At 41.1% G+C, this 17,597-nt stretch overlaps 1 protein-coding gene across 1 annotated transcript; it reads left to right on the top strand.

Moving 5' to 3' along the window:
• Nucleotides 1–655: 655 nt before the first annotated feature.
• Mpc2 (mitochondrial pyruvate carrier 2) lies at nucleotides 656–17,295 on the top strand. The gene is made up of 5 exons (XM_038349760.1): nucleotides 656–958; nucleotides 9,142–9,182; nucleotides 13,103–13,187; nucleotides 14,389–14,500; nucleotides 16,990–17,295. Exons 1-5 carry the CDS (start codon nucleotides 850–852, stop codon nucleotides 17,024–17,026), a joined length of 384 nt encoding a protein of 127 aa, XP_038205688.1. The 5' UTR covers nucleotides 656–849; the 3' UTR covers nucleotides 17,027–17,295.
• Nucleotides 17,296–17,597: the final 302 nt, after the last annotated feature.

Below are 17,597 nucleotides of genomic sequence, written 5' to 3'. Positions count from 1 at the left end.
GCCCTTCTCGCGAGATGACGCCCACCCGCGACAGAAGCTGGCGTGCGTCACCACTGCCCTCACCCTAAGAGCGTAGATTCGGGCCGCTCTAGCCCACTCCTTAATTGTCTATGGATAAAAGAGGAATGACGGAAGCCGCTGAAGTTGGCATCTCGGCTCGAAGGAAGAAGCCGGGCGTGATGACTCATGCATGCAATCCCAGCACTCGGGAGGTTGAGGCTGGACGATGGCGAGATCCAGACCGGCCTGGATTATATAGTAAGACACCGTCTCAAAAAAAATAAGCAAATAAAAGGAAGCCAGACAGGTATGCGGAGTCATCTTTAGCTGGGGCTAGGAAAGCCCAGAAAGCTTATTTTAACTACAGCCTTCTTAATCAAAGTGAGGGACGACACTGAGACGCGGCTTCAGTTTCCCCTCTCCAACATGGCCTCTAGAACCGGAAGCAAGTGGGCGTCTGGTCCCACCCCTTCCGCTCCACGAGGCCGGCCAATTAGAGCGGACGCTCGGCCTGCGCAAGCGCCTCGCCCTCCTCGCGCGAGCAGCCGGGGCACGGCGACCTCTTTAGCACCTGTTGCCATGACTCCTCCTCCGTCTCCCCCGCCCTCTCGCAGGAGGCGGGCTGGGGCGGGCTTTTGCTGAGGCTCCGCCCCCTCAGCCTTTGCCGGGCGAGGCGTCTAGGTGCTTGACCCGGGGCTGGCAGAGCCGGGGGAAGGGCGCCTTCGGGCAGAGGCGGACCCTTAGCGCTGTGGAGAGAGTGTGACGGAGCCGCCCTTCGTTGTCAGCCAGGAACGAGGACGCCGCGTCGCTCCTACCTAGCTGCTGTCGATCCCGACCGACGCCGCCGAGATGGCAGCTGCCGGCGCCCGAGGCCTGCGGGCCTCCTACCACCGATTCATGGATAAAGTGGAGTTGTTGTTGCCGGAGAAATTGAGGCCGCTATACAACCACCCGGCAGGTAATGAATCCTGAAGGCTCGCAGAGAGGTCGTCCCTCTCCCTCCAAAACTGGGACATTAGAGGCCCAGTGACAGTTCAGTTACAGCAGGAATCTCAGAGTCCCAGTCTCGTCACCCGAAGGGAATCCCCCAATTCACCTAGTCTTTGCCCTTGTCTCAATTTGTGTCCCTTCCCAGAGCCAAATAGCTCCACCAGGTGCCCTTGTTGACTTTTACTGCCGGCGCTCCTGTAAGCACTCACTACTCATACCCCCGACCTTGTCTCCAGACTTGAACCTTAACTTCTGCCACGAAGGGGGTCTTAAGCCACCCTGAAACTCTCATTGTACTTCACTTTTTCTCTCCGTGGATTTATAACACACGTGAGAAAGAGCCGAATAGCTGTCTCATCTCAGCAGAGGGTTTGTTTGGACTAAAGGTCATACTTCAGCTCCTGTTGGCAGAGGCCGGCTCAGCCAACCCTTCCCAAAATTGGACGCTTCCCCACTCCCCTTCCAGGTCAATGACACTCCTGGTTCCCTAGATCCAGTATAAGCCACTCATTACGCAATCACTGACCAGGTTCTGTCTTTTTGACGTGAGCAGATACGAATATAATTCTGTTCCATCACTTACCAAGGTATGACCTTGGGCAGAATTCTACACCTCTGTCCTAGCCCTAATTCTTGTAAAATATATTCATTGTGAAAATAAAAAATAGCATACATGCGTGATACTTTGGGGGTGTTAGCTGTCATTCGTGCTACATACGTATTCTTGAAGTTGAAAATTCTTTAAGAAAATGAAAGACCCCTGTCCCTCTAGTTCTTTATTATAGTTCTACAATTAGGTTATTTCTAATACAAAATGGGAATTAATAAGACTTGTTTGTGGGGGGCTAAAATATGATTATATTATGAAGTCTTTAAGCATAAGATTGAGTGAATAGGAAAATTTATTCTCAATGGAAAAGATTGAGTTCCTAACAAAAAGGTGGATCTTGCCTTTACATAGATAAGTCTATATTCTGCAGTTGATATTAGAAAGGTTTAGTTCTGCCAGGAGCAGAAGCCGCTCTCTGGGGCTAAGGTTGATTGCTGAATCTGGTGTCCAGTTTGATGACAGAATGGTGTATACTTCTGCATTGACTTTAGCTTAACACTCAATAGTATTGCTGCAGTATAAGAACCATTATAAAGCTTGTTTTTAAGGAACTTTATTATGAAGTTTGTTGAGTTGCCTTTTAGTTTTACATTTTTATTTTGGTATGTTTATGGTGGAGATTTTTCAGGAGATGAGTTGGACAATCTGTGTAATGATCAGGGTGTTGCAAAGTAACTGAGCTCTGTGGCAATTCTTAACCTCCAGCTTTGTGTTTGGGGCATGGCATGAGGACAGTGAGTTTTAAGCTACTTTCTAACTAGGAATTGGAAGGTAGTTGTTTGTTGATCTTTTCCAAGGCCCTGGCTTTTAGCCACCTGTACTTACTGTTTATAGAACTTAAACTGCAGAATGAAGAGCACTTTGTGCATTTCACCCAGAAGTCTTTGGGTTACTTCTGTTTTAAGTGTAATAGAGGAACACAGAAGAGAGTCAGAGAGAGGTAGGCTGACTCTTGTTTATATGACCTTGGCCTTAGAGAATTCCTCAAACCTTAGAAATCTTTTAAAATTAATAATCATTGTGAAAATTAAATGATGTGCTATCTAAGACATTTAGCAAAAGTATTGTTTTTCAAATCAGAACAAATGTTCTCTTCCAAATAAAGGGTTTAGAGGGTTGTTGTTATTATTTGTTTGTTTTTGTTAACAAGATCGCTTCTATCCCAGGTCGGCCTTAAACTTGCTGTGTAGCTAAAGTCTTATTTTTTTAAACTAGATTTCCAGCTGTGGTGGCATGCTCTTTTAATCCCAGCACCCTAGATGTGGCAGGAACAGGCAGATCTCTGTGAATTTAGTTCTAGGACAGCCAGGGCTGTGACACAGAAAAACCCTGTCTTGAAAAAGAATCAAAAAAGGCTAGATCTTACTACTTTTTCCTGGCTGGCCCCAAACTTGTTATGTAGAACAATCTGACCTCAGACTTAACCGAAATCTTCCTTCCTTTGCTCCCAAATGCTGGGATTAAAGGTGTGTCCTCCTGGGACCAGACACCTTATGCTTTTAGATAGTCATTCACTGGAGCTCATCAGTTTACCCAGGATGACTTGTCAGTGAGCTCCATGGGTCTACCTATAGAGATAGCTGTGCCCTCTACCTCTACACTCAGTGCTAGGGTTGCAGATGTGTACAGTGTCTTTATTTGTGTGGTACTGGAAATAGAACCCAGGGTGTCGAACTATGCTACATCTCAATTAAATTTTTGAATAATACTATATAAAGAAACCTAGCGCTAAAAACTTACTTGTGATTAAAAAGTTAGAAGCACAGCAATATAGAAATGAACAAACATGACAAATATGAGTGTTGGCTCATTAGTGTTAAATAAAAATCTGAGAAAATGTCAGGGTGTGGGTAGTGGCAGTGGCATCGCACACCTTTGGGGGATGCCTTTAATTCCAGCACTCAGCAGGCAGAGGTAGGCAGATCTCTGAGTTTGAGGCCAGCCTGATCTACAGAGCAATTTCCAGGATAGTCATGGCCAAACAGAGAAACCCTGTCTCGAAAACCAAAAAAAAAGGAAAAAGAAAAAAAGATCTGCGAAAACACTGATTATTTTTCTGCTCATTACCCAGAATGAAAATAGTCCCCTTTACTATCACTGTACATTAGTATTTGTAATTGAGTCACCTAAGAATTAGACTACATTCATATACAAGCATTCTTTCTTTTAAAAAGTTATGGAAGGTTAGAATATCAACAGTTGGAAAGTATATATTGCTTATTATATATTTTTGGATTTATTTCTGTCCCTGACAAGTATTTCTAGAGAAGCAACAGGATATGCTTTATAGAGATATATACTATAGTTAGAATACTATGTGGCCCAGAATGTTGAGGCCTATGTCATCTGTCTGCTTATATTCAACATGTGCTATGACACAGAATGATCTGCCTCTGTAGAACAATAGTAGAATATAACTAAATGTACTTCCTAGACAAGTTCCTCAACTCACATAAGGGATGTGGCTTAATCACCATCTAGCTAACTGTATGTAAAGCCTGTGGCTCCAAACAAGTCGGTGTGTAGCTGTGCTCTAGGCACTTGTCAGATCGTAACTTTGAAGTTATGTTTCACGATGTTTACTTAACAGCTTCGTTGGTGATTCGGTTTAATGTCCTTCAGCTCGCTATATATTGAGATTTAATCCTCATTGGGAGGCATTAGGTAACTGGAGATTTAAGTTATTACTTATATATGCATGCATACACACACATACACGTGTTTGGATTTTTTTTTTTTTTTTGAAACACGGAATCTGATGTAGGCCAGTTTGACCTTGCTATGTAGCTGAGCCAAAGTGGCCTTAAATTGATCCTCCTGCTTCTACCAACTGAGAGCTTTATATAAAGAAAGGAATGAATGAACAAATTTTAGACAAGCCCAGAAAGTAATGCCTGTATTCCCAGCAAGCAAGATATTCAGGTTAAAGGATCGAGAGTTATTTTAGTATAAAAAATTGAGAAAAGGAAGGTGGTGATAAAGAATGGTATGAAAGGAATGAGAAGAGGCAGTGATCTTTGTGACCTTCCAACATTCAATAAGAAAGGTCATTCTTTACTTCAGAACACTGAATATCAATTCAGTGTTTGTAAGTTTACGTGTGCATAATCTTTTCCAAGAAGGAAGCCTCTCTCTCTTTGTAGTAGAAAGAATCAAACATACATATAGCCTGTGTTCTGGATAGAATTCATTTATTCCATTAATAACAATTCCTCCCTGCCAAAGAAATTGGGAAGTAAAGTTTGGTTTATAAAGTACATCAACCTATCCTTGTGCGGTTGTGTACTTCTATAATCCCAGCACTCAGGAGGAAGAGAAAGGCAGATCTCTGGGAGTTCAAAGTCAGCCAGGTTTCTATAGAGAATTCCAGAGCAGCCAGAGCTACATGGTGAGGTCCTGTCAGAGAAACACCAAAGAAGAAAGAGAAAGGGGAAGGTATATCAATCTGTCAACCACAGTAACACCACTTGAAATATCTGCATTTCGGAGCTGAAGGAAGAAGATCACCTCAAGTTTAAGGCCAGCCTAAACTAAACAGTTTGGTCCAAGATACCTTAAACTATATGTTGAGACCCTGCTCCAAGAAAATAAAAACAAGAAAAGAAACTGGACAAGATGACTCTGCAGGCAAAGTTAAATATACTTAGAATATTGTCTGATGTTTATAAATTATCAATTGTTGAGGCCTTCCCCACTTTCGAAAGTAAAGCCTTAAGGGAAAAGGATGAAAATGTCTTGTTAGTTAATTCCTTGTCTAAAGAGTCTACATTTCTCTCTAAGAGTGACTTTCTTTTTTGTTGAGCTCTAAATTGAAATTTCTTAAATTCATATTATTACATTAGAAATAAATGTTAGTAGCTCCTCTGTTATTTGTACTTGTTAATCCTGATATTAAGGAATTATAATCACATTAGATATCATAATTATCATTCATTTTTATGTTTTCTTGTGAGAATATAGTTGTATATAGCATGACCTTGTTTTTTTTTTTTTTTTTTGTCTCACTAAAACTTGGTTTAGAGCTTAGTGACAGCTCCTGTGTCTGAATTCATACATTATCTGCATTTATTTGCTCTACACTCTAAAGCTAAAATAAATTAGTTAAGATCAAATGAAAGGGCAAACTTAGTTTTTTTAAATGTTTATGGTTATATTGCTTGGCACCCCCTTTTCCTAAGACAGAGTATCAACTACAAAGTCCTAGGTTGCCCTGAACAGACCAGGAGGAAGGCTTCAAGTTCACAGAAATCTATCAACCTCCACCTTCTGAAGGCTGGAATTAAAGGTGTGTACAGCCACACCCAGCCTTCCTTCTTTTCAGTAGTTTAAAAGCAAAAGCAAGCTACTTTGTTCTGGGAGTGACGGGTCTATCTGTAATCCTATTTATTGGTAGACTAAGGCCTGAAGAAAGCAGTGAATTCAAAGTCAGCCTGGGCTTTCTGGGAACTTCCAAGCCAGCTTGGGCTGCACACTGTAAAACAGTCCCCACGCCCTCCACATTATCTAAAACAAAACAAAACAAAACAAAAAACCAACTAGTTTACATTTTCAGATATCCAGCTCTGATTATTTATTGCTTTTCATTGTCTTCAAACATCTCAGAAAAAAATAGCAAATTAGAAAATCTTATATATTTGCTACAGATATTTTCTGTTTAGTAGTTAAAGTTATTAAACTCATTTAAAGTTTTCATCATTTAAAATTATCACTATTGGGGATGGAGAGATGTCTCAGTGGTTAAGAACACTTACTGCTCTTACACAGCAACTATGTTTGGCTTCCCATACCCAGATCGCAGCTCATAGCCACCTGTAACTCCAGTTTTGGGGGATCTGACACTCTCTTCTGACCCCCATGGACACCAGTGTGAACATGATACACATACATACATACATACATACATACAGGCAAAACACTCATCACATGAAATTATTTTTTTTCAGTGGTTAAAATACCTTTCTTGGCCGGGCGGTGGTGGCGCACGCCTTTAATCCCAGCACTCGGGAGGCAGAGGCAGGCGGATCTCTGTGAGTTCGAGACCAGCCTGGTCTACAAGAGCTAGTTCCAGGACAGGCTCCAAAGTCACAGAGAAACCCTGTCTCGAAAAAAAACCAAAAAAAAATAAAATAAAATAAAATAAAATACCTTTCTTGGTCAAAAATACTGGCCTCTTAATTTCTCGTGTTTAAGGTTTTTTGTTGTTGTTGTTTGGTTGTTTTGGTTTTTTTGTTTGTTTCATTTAGGTTGGTTGGTTTGGTTCTATAGGAATTTGTACAGTTACATTTTTTTCCTTTTTTTTCTTTTTTTATGGTTTATTTTTTTATATTTAAAAATTTCCATCTCCTCCCCTCCTCCTCCCCCTTTCCTCTCCCCCCCTCCACCCATACCCCCGCCTCCCTCCCTCTCCAGGCCAAGGAGCCATCGGGGTTCCCTACTCTATGTTAAGACCAAGGTCCTCCCAACTCCCCCCAGGTCCAGGAAGGTGAGCAACCAATCTGAGAAGGCTCCCACAGAGCCCATCCATGCAGAAGAATCAAAGCCCAGCGCCATTGTCCTTGGCTTCTCAGTCAGCCCCCACCGTCAGCCACATTCAGAGAGTCCGGTTTGGTCTCATGTTCCATCAGACCCATTCCAACTGGAGTTCGTGATCTCCCGTTAGTTCTGTCCCACCATCTCCATGGGTGAATGCACCCCTCACGGTCCTGACTTTCTTTCTCATGTTCTCCCTCCTTCTGCTCCTCACCGGGACCTTGGGAGCTCAGTCTGGTGCTCCAATGTGGGGCTCAGTCATTTTCTTCATCTATCGCCAGGTGGAGGTTCAGTCCAGATTGAACTCCCTACAGTTACATTTTTAACTGTCACTTAGCTTGGAGCATTTTAGTAAATTAGTTACTAGGTAAATCTACTGGAAAGTTTTACTGTTCAATAATCCAAATGTTCAACCATTCAAACTTTCAGAGAAGCCAGAATCTAGGGACATTACTTAGAAAACAATTTGAGGACAGCAACAGAATAAACAGTTTTGAAATGGTGGTCTGGGAGAATCAAGAAGAATTCAAATTTGGACATCTGTTCACCCAGAAACTGAGAAGGTACACTTCACTCCTTTGAGTAATGAAACCAAGCTTCAAGCAATAGTTAAAACCAAATTAAGAAACTGACACAGCCTGTGATCCAGGGCTTCCACGTGTGACAAAGAAAATGACCTCAGTGTGATGACCTGAACCTCCCCAGCTCACCTAATCCTAATTCTGAGTTTAGGAGGAGTTTCTCAGTCTGTGATGAGTATTTATTCAAGAATACAGTGCCTGCAAAGGTCAGAAGAGGACATCAGATCCCCTGGAGCTGGAGACACAGGTGGTTGGGAGCCACTGAACTGAACTCAGGTCCTCAGTAAAAGCCCCTGCTCTTATCTGCTGAGCCAATCCTCCAGCCCAACCTTCACTTTTTGTTGCTTTGGTTTTTTGAGACAGGGTTTATCTGTGTTGCCGTGGCTGTCCTGGAACTAGCTCTGTAGACTCACCCACCTCAGAGATGAACCTGCCTCTGCCTCCTGAGTGCTGGGATTAAAAGACTGTCATAGCCATACTGATGAATTTCTTGCATATCACCATAGAACCTCCACCTGACGATAGATGAAGAAAATGACAGAGCCCCACATTGGAGCACCGGACTGAGCTCCCAAGGTCCTGATGAGGAGCAGAAGGAGAGAGAACATGAGAAAGAAAGTCAGGACCGTGAGGGAACCTCCAGCTGGCGACAGATGGGGAAGGTGACTGAGCCCCACATTGGAGCTCTGGACTGAGCTCCCAAGGTCCTGATGAGGAGCAGAAGGAGCGAGAACATGAGGGAGAAAGTCAGGAACGAGAGGGGTGCGTTCACTCATGGAGACGGTGGGACAGAACTAATGGGAGATCACCAACTCCAGATGGAATGGGACTGATGGATCATGCGACCAAACCCATCTCTCTGAATGTGGCCAACAGCGGGGGCTGACTGAGAAGCAAAGGACAATGGCTCTGGGCTCTGATTCTTCTGCATGGACGGGCTCTGTGGGAGCCTTCTCAGCTTGGTCGATCACCTTCCTGGACCAGGGAGGAGTTGGGAGGACCCTTGTCTTAGCATAGAGTGGGGAACCCTGATGGCTCCTTGGCCTTGAGGGGGGGGGGGGGTATGGGTGGAGGGAAGGGGAGGGAAGGGGGAGAAGGAGGGGAGGGAAGGGGGAGGAGGAGGGGAGGGAGGGGGGAGGAGGAGGGAAGGAGATGGAAATTTTTTAAAAAAAATAATAAAAGAAAAAAAAATAAATAAAAAATAAAAGACTGTCATAAGACCTGGCTCACCTCTGCTTATTTTTAATGTGATATACAAGTAGGTGGCAAGAATATCAGAAAGACGCATGGAAGATTGATATTACAGTGTTTTTGTACCTTTCTAAATGTCAGTACAAAGTGTATAAAAAGAAGAGTATAATTTGGTATTACCATATAAAGGAATAATAATAATATATTTGATTATCTCTAAATTTTTCTTTTATTTTTCAGGCCCCAGAACAGTTTTTTTCTGGGCTCCAATAATGAAATGGGTAAGTTTTGAGTTTTAACAGAAGTTACTTAAAATAATTTCTTTATAGAAATTTACTAATTTGAGATAAATCTTTTTATTATTAAATTTATTTTTTAAACAATCTTTTCTCATTTTACATACCTATCCCAGTTCCCACTTCCTCCCCTCATCCCAACCCTCCCCTTCCACCCACTCCAACCCCCCTCCATCCACTCCTCAGAGATGGTAAGGCTTCCCAATGGGAGTCAACAAAGTCTGACACATCACTTTGAGGCAGGACCAAGGCCCTCCCCGCTGTTTCTAGGTTGAGCAAGGTTTTCCTCCAAAAAGAATAGGTTTCAAAATGCCAGTTCAAGCACTAGAGGTAAATCCTGGTCCCACTGCCAATGGTACCACAGACTGCCCAAGCCACACAGCTGTCACCCACATTCAGTGGGTCTAGTTTGGTCCTATGCAGGTTCCCCCACTATCAGTCCAAAGTCAGTGAGCTCTCGTCAGCTGTTTCTGTGGGTATCCCCATTATGGTCATGACCCCTTTGCTCATTATCGCCCCTACCTCTCTTGTACTGGTCTCCAGAAGCTCAGCCCAATGCTTTGCTGTGGATCTCTGCATCTGCTTCCCTCAGTTGTTAGATGAAAGTTCTATGATGACAATTAAGAGAGTCATCGATGTGATTACAGGGCAAGGCCAGTTCAGGCACCCTCTCCACTTTTGCTTAGGGTCTTAGCTGGGACCCCTTGTGGATTCCTGGGAATTTCCCTAGTGCCAGGTTTCTTGTTAGCTCCATAATGGCTCCCTCAAATCAAGATATCTCTTTCCTTGCTCCCCCTCTCTGTCCTTCCCTCATCTCAACCATCCCATTCCCTCATGTTCTCTTCCTCCCTCCCCTTCTCTCTTTCCTTCTCCCCTTCCACACTCCCATCTCCCCCCTCCCAATTTTAATTTGAGATAAATCTTATGAAGGATATACTACCTACCTTAGTTTATCTGAACTCTGTTTGTCAGAAAGGGCCTCTGGATACACATTTCTTAACAAAACATACCAAGCCTCACATGGTGGTATAGCCTATTATCCTAGTACTTGGACAGCATAGATAGCAAGATCAAGGGGTTTAAGTCTACCCTCGGACTATGTATAGAATTTGAGGCCAGCCTAAGTATACACAACTCGATCTAATACATATATTACATAAAAGCATTTGGTGTAAATGATAGAGCCTATGACTTCTGGCTCCAAGATTATTACTTTCACTTTATAACAGATATGTGTACATATATAATATATACTCATTCTAGTGATTGTTTATAGCAATTCATTGGATTTATTTTGAAAAGGATCTGTTTGGAACTTTTTACAAATGCAGATGTGCAGTCCCCATCACAGAACTACTCAATCTGAAAAACCCCAGGGACAGCCCAGTAAGCTGTGTTTTAATAACCTCTGCAGGTGATTCTAGTGTCCTCTAAGTTGAAAACTGCTGGTCTGTAAACTCTTTTAATATGGCAAAAATAATAAAATAACCACCTTAACCATTTTTGCTTTTGCATTTTAAATAAACATCCGGGTAGTGCTCAGTACATTATCTTATAGCCAGTCAGCACCATTACACACTCCCTACATACTCTACTTCTTTTTCTTAAAATAATGACTACTTGTTGGTTGCCTCTATGAATTTGGCTGTCTAGGTACCTCATGGAAGTGAAATGCAATGTTTTTTAAAGATTTATTTGTCTGTGTCTGTGTCTGTGTGCATGTATTTACACATGTTGCTGGTACCTGAGGTGGCCAAAAGAGGGTGTCAGATTCCCTGAAGCTAGAGTTAGAGGCATCTGTGAGCTACCCAACATGGGTGCTAAGAACCTAAGTTTAGTCCTCTGCAAGAGCAACAAGCACTCTTAACTGCTGAACTATCTCTCTCCAGTCCCATGGAATCATGCAATGTTCATGACTGGTTTATTTCACTGAAAATGTCCTGGTTACTGCATATCATAATTTGCTTTGTTTTGTAGCTGAATAATGCCCATTGTGTTGCTGGATGCAGGTCTAGCTAGTTGCTACTTGAAAGCTAGTACTGTGGAGCTAAGAGTTGGTGGAAAGGAAGTCAGCTTTATTCAAGAACTGGCACTTTGGAAAACAAGGGAGGCTTTTGTGCTGCTGTAGGGAATCAGGTGTAAGAAAAGGTTTTTAGCATAGTTGTGGTAGCACACACCTTTAATTCCAGCACTCAGAGGAGTCAAGTCATTTGGAAGGCAGCCTATTCTACATAGAGATTCATAATTTTTTAGAGGGAGGCTCAGGGGACAGCTGCAGGAATAATACATCCTGGGCAGAGTCTTTAACATCTATAGCGTTTGTTTCCCCTTTTGTTCTTTCTCCTCTCCAAACATCATAATGGGCCTTGAGCCTCCTGAAGGTCTTTAAATAGACAAAGTTCCTTTTTTTTCCCTTTTTTTTTAATAATTGATTTGCAGTATGAATTGCTCCCAGGGCCTGCAGTTGCTTTGCAAGTGGTGTGCTACTCCCCAGCATTCCTAGTGCTTCCCTAGCCTAACATACTACTGTTGTACAAGTTAAATTTCAGCAGCTTGCGTGCTTTGTGTGAGTCCAATTACAGACTAGTGAGAGGCAGTTATGTATGTGGGTGTAATCTTAAGGTTACTAGATGCTTTGGGTTTTTAAATTTTGTTTAATTTTTGTTTCTGGCCTCATGCATGGGTAGCACAAGTGTTCTATCATGGAATCATAGCCTCACCTCTTTTACATTTTTTTTTAGATGTAATCTCACTAAATTGCCCAGGTTGCCTTGAACTTTTGATCCTCAGCCCACTTTTTTTATTTTGGAATAAAATAAAAAATAAATAAAAAAATAAAAAGGTGTGGTGGCACACACCTTTAATCCCAGCACTTGGGAGACAGAGGCAGATGGATCTCAGTGAGTTCAAGGCCAGCCTGGTCTACAAAGTGAGCTCCAGGACAGCCAGGACTGTTACACAGAGAAACCCTGTCTCAAAAAACAACAACGAAGAAAGATCCCTATGCTGACCTTTGAACTCACTTTGTAGTTGAGACAGGCCTTAAACTTGTGGTTCACCTTCCCTTAGCTCCCCCAAATATCTTGAGTTACAGGCCTATACCAGCCAGGCTCACCTATTGCTCAGCTTTCTGAGTAATGGTGACATTAGGATATGTGTGTGGTGATTCTATAAGAGACACTCAAGTCATAGCAGGAGCAGGAGTGGTGCTGGAGAGATGGCCCAGTGGTTTAGAGCACTTGCTGCTCTTGTAGATACCTAGCTTCAGTTCCCAGCATCTACATGATGCCTCACTACCAGCTTTAATTCCAGTTTCAGGGATTCCAATGCCCTTGTCTGGCCTCCATGGACACTGCACAGATATAGTACACATATATATGCAGGCAAAGTGCTCGTACACATAAAAATAAGTCTTTAAAAAACACACAACAAGGAAGATATGGCTGTGTGTGCTTTAATGTTAAAGAAAAGTTATCTAAGACCAATAAGAACTCAAGGGTAAAGGCACCTTTGACCAAGCCTGAGTTCAATTTCTGGAACCCACTTGGTGTAATGAGAGAACTGACTCCCACAACTTGTCCTGTGACCTCTACATGTGCACTGTGGCACATGTACATGTTCTAAAAATAAGAAAATAAGGAAAAATCATCTAACAAGATAAAATTGTAAGTAACTTTTCTGGTACTTCTTTAAAGAATATTGATAGAAAACATAAAAGAAGAAGGTACTCTTGAATTTGTTGTAGCTTTTTGTCATGCTCTGAACTTTTCTTAATGTTATGGATAATATGAGTATAGCTATCATGTAGAAATTCATAGATATTTTGTCTAATTTAAAATTAAAAATGATTATGCCTCACTCTTGATGCCCCTCCCCCGCTCACATGTCTTAATGTGTATTTGCAGGGATTGGTATGTGCAGGATTAGCTGACATGGCCAGACCTGCAGAGAAACTCAGCACAGCTCAGTCCACTGTGCTGATGGCTACAGGTAAATTAAAAGCTTCTTTGATAGTCCACTGTTGTATAACACTATTTCTGAGACAATGTGAGAAAATGTTCACTCACTACAGATAAAGAGTTGATACCACCAAAGTTTAGCTTGGTGAACCAATGTGCTTCTTGGAGTTACTTAAAGAAATAGGGGTGAAGGCTCAGATGGCTGCATCACTGAAAACCTACCCCAGCATGGGTGACAGCCAAGGAAAGATGGAACTCATTGTACAACCTGCAGGCAGCTTGGCAGGTTAGAAAATGTTTCCTCTAAGCTCCGTTAGTTTGAATGTCTCCCAGGCAGTTTGACTTGTCTAAGAGTCTCTCTCAGCCCTGTTTACTATTTATATAAGCTTAAACAGAGGGACTGTGTGCCTCTGATATGTTTTAGGAACTTCCTGATACTTTTGAGTTTACTTCTTGAGTTTTTACTAGAGTCTCTCCAGATCATCCTGAGTCTTTATTTTTACTGAGAATTTCATACATGCATATAATGTTTTGATCAAATCAGCCTCCCACCATGTTTCCCTCCCAGCAACAATAACAAAAGGAGCATCCTGAGTCTTAACAAACTTCCTCCCAAGATAGAACCTTTTATCCCAAAACTGCTAAACAATAACCACATACTAGCTGAAGAGATGGCTCAGCTTTTAAAGGCTAGGTACACAACCAAAATTAACCCACATACAACAAAACTCTGGTTTTATGTTCATTAAATGACTTGATTTTACAAATGTCTGCATGCATATTTACTCTCACACATTATCCATCTCTAGGGAATACTGAATTATGGATAGCTTAGGCAGGAAGGTTGTTGAGAATAAGTATCTATGTGAGATTTTGCTTCTCAGGTTTTTACATGAGCATAATTTTCTAAGTGGGAAGATGGTATAGTTACTCAACACTGGTTCCTAGCAAAGTCTCCCTTTAATGTAAGAACTAAGAATTTTATATAATACTGAAAATTCTGTCATGAGAATTTTTATGTAATATGTAATAATTATGTAGCTATAATATAGTTTTATATAATAAGACTTAAAGGTACTTTTTAAAGACTTATAATACAGCATTTCTTTGCCCTTCATCCTTTGATGTTATTGTCATAGCCTTATTCATAGTTAACCTTGCTCTAATGTTAAATATTAAAATATATTATTAGAGAAGCATCTGTGCCTTTAAAAAATGCTTTCTTTCAACAGGATTTATTTGGTCAAGGTACTCACTTGTAATTATACCCAAAAATTGGAGTTTGTTCGCTGTTAATTTCTTTGTGGGGTCAGCAGGAGCCTCTCAGCTGTTTCGTATTTGGAGGTAAGCCTACTCCCAAGGTATAGCAGAACTGATTCAGAAACTACCTAGATGGCTGTGTGTGTGTGTGTGTGTGTGTGTGTGTGTACATGTTTGTGTGTATGTGTGTTTGTTATTCACATATAATATTGCCAAAATTGTGTATGAAGTAGAAATATATCATTTCTGTCAGTGTGGGAAATTACAAATATGTTAAGAGCAGCTAAGCTTATGTTACCTAGATTTTAAATTCAACAGTTTATTATCTGAATTCTCAATTCTCATAGTTCTCTCTCTCTGATAACTGTGTTAGTTTTCTGTTGCTATGATAAAATACCATGACTGAAAGCAACGTAGAAAAGAGAGTGTTATTTGGCTTAGGGTTCCTGAGGAGCGGTCTATGATGGTAGGAAAGGCGTGGCAATAGTTAAGGGAAGCATAGCTACAGGAACAGGAAGCTGGTTGGTCACATTTTCATCCACATACAGGAAGCCGAGAGAGAACAGGAAGTGGAGCATACCGATGAAATCTCAAAGCTAGCCCTCAGTGATAATACTTTCTCCAGCAAGGCTTCACTTCTTCAAGGTTCTATAACTTCCCAAAGAGCACCATCCCTGGAGACCAGGAGTTCATGTACATGATCCTGTGGGTAACATTTGTCATTCAGACCACTACATATAACACGATTTTCTAAGTCATTTCCAGTGTCAGCCTTTTGTCACTTGCTTTCAGCTATAGAAGTGGGCTTTAAATATATGCGGAATAACATTTAGAGAAAGGGCACGGGTTTCGCTGTGAAGTATTCTGTAAACACTGGAAAGGTTTTTAAACTCTTTACTCAGTAGTTAGCAATTGGGCCTGGGAAGATGGTTCAGTGGTTAAGAGAGGTACTTTTCTTTTTTTCTTTTCTTTTTTTTTTTTTAAAGGAAGTGGGGGAAAGCCAGGTAAGAAGATCCCTGTAGCTTACTGGCACTCAGTCTTCCCAAATTGGTGAGCTTCAGATTCAGTGAGAGATCCTGTCTAAAAAAAAAAAAAAGATGGAAAGCAACTGAGGAAAACACCTGCACTGACCTCTGTCTCACACACACAAGTGCACATGTATATGCCAGACATACACAAAACAAGGTTAATATTATTTGTCATGGAAAATAGTTGTCTTACAATCAGATATTTGAAGTCATTATTTTTTAAGAAATCTAAGAAGTATGATAAGCTTAATATTGTTTATATAATTTTCTACTCTTATAAACAGAAAAATAAAAAGTTAATTAAGTCTAAAGGGTTATGTATAAGAAAGACTCTGGCTCTGTAGTTGAGTCTTCTCTGCATTAATGAGAATTGAGGAAACTTTAAGTGTTTATAACCTATTAGTCTATTAGTGGAAGAAAGTATGTTTTTTACTTCTAGTGATCAAACAAGAACCCATTGCCACTTGATTTTTTTCTTAGATGCTTTGTGAGTATAAAGTGAAAAATTGTAGTTGGTCACATTTTGCCAATTGTTATACAAATACTTTAGCTGTAGCATTGAACAGTAGAGGGCTAGAGAGATAACACAGCCATTAGGAATGCAAACCACTCTTGTTGGGGACTGAAATTTGATTACCCGCGCACACGCGCGCACGCGCGCGCACACACACACACACACACACACACACACGCACACGCACACTTCAGGTGGCTTAGAACTACCTGCAACTCCAAGCCTCAGGAGATCTAGAATGGTCTTCTGGTCTCTCTAGAAGCCACACTCCTCACCCGCCTCCCGCAATGCATGCACACACCCTCAGATACACAAATATTTTTTGTTTTAAATAAAGAATAAAAATAGGTTAGTGAGCTGGGCAGTGGTGGTGCATGCATTTAATCCCAGCACGCAAGAAGCAGAGGCAGACAGATCTCTGAGTTTGAAGCCAGTCAGCTTTGGTCTACAAAGTAAGTTCCAGGACAGTCAGAGCTAAACCATGAAACCCTGTCTAAAAAAAGAAAGAAAGAAAGGGAGGGAGGGAGGGAGGAAGGAAGGAAAGAGAGGGAAAGAAAGTAGGTCAGTGGGTGTGACTCAGATTCAATACTTGTCTAGCATATGTGAGCCCTAGATTGGACCCTCAGCACTGATGTTTTGATTGTTTTTCTGAGACAGAGTTTCTCTGTATAGCCCTGGGTGTTCTAAAACTCCCTCTGTAGATCATGCTGGCCTTGAACTCAGAGATCCACCTACTGGGATTAAAGGGGTGTAGGTGGGTGTGTGTTCTTTAAAAATTACCTTTTTATATAGGAAACATGTCATATAAGCAGTTAAAACTTCAGAAGTTAAATCTAAAACACACAGCAGAGGTAAATGAAATCTTTGGGTGCCTCACTTTTCCTTCTACCTGTTTCTACCTGTAAATTCCTTGGAAGATTACATTTACAACTATGTAGCCACTTGACAGCGGGAAAGAAGTGGGGTGTGCTTCCCATTCTCTTTTTAGCTGTTGTTATTGGTAATGATTCGTCTTTCTGTTTTCTTTATAGATATAATCAAGAACTCAAAGCTAAAGGAATCCAGTAGGAGTTCCTGATCACCTGAAACATCCAGATGTGGACAGAAACATTGGAACCTAGTTTATTTAATTATTGATAGGTGATGATAACTGTCCTGATAACATTTGAAAAGAATGAAAAGAATCTAACTGTAATTAATAGCTAGCACTTGACTCCACAGAAAAATAAAGCAAACTTTTAATAACAGTCTCTTACATATGATTCAAGGAACGTACCTATGAATAGCACTAACATTGTTTTCTACCACTTGTCCATAATAAATCTTACTTGATCATACTTACCCAGCGTCATCTTTTAGTTAACCAAAATTATAAGAGCAAACACATTCAAGCAAACAGAAACATGGTCAAAGGGTTAAATGGCCTGCTTATTAGAGTAGGATGGTAGAATGGCTACAAGTAGAATAATGTCCAAACGGATGAGAAAAAGCTAGTAGAATGACGAGCAGGCTGGTTTTAAACTATTTTAAATATCCTCACTTAGAGTATTTGGATTTTTTAACTTTAATGAAATTCTTTCACAGCTAGAATTTTTAAATGGGAGTGTTGTAATAATGAGTTGAGACAATTTTGTTGTTT

This window comes from Arvicola amphibius, chromosome 12 (genome assembly GCF_903992535.2).
Source record: "Arvicola amphibius chromosome 12, mArvAmp1.2, whole genome shotgun sequence".
NCBI lineage: Eukaryota > Metazoa > Chordata > Mammalia > Rodentia > Cricetidae > Arvicola > Arvicola amphibius.
Note: the sequence above shows the minus strand (reverse complement) of the source record. Positions and strands in the feature narration are given on the sequence as shown.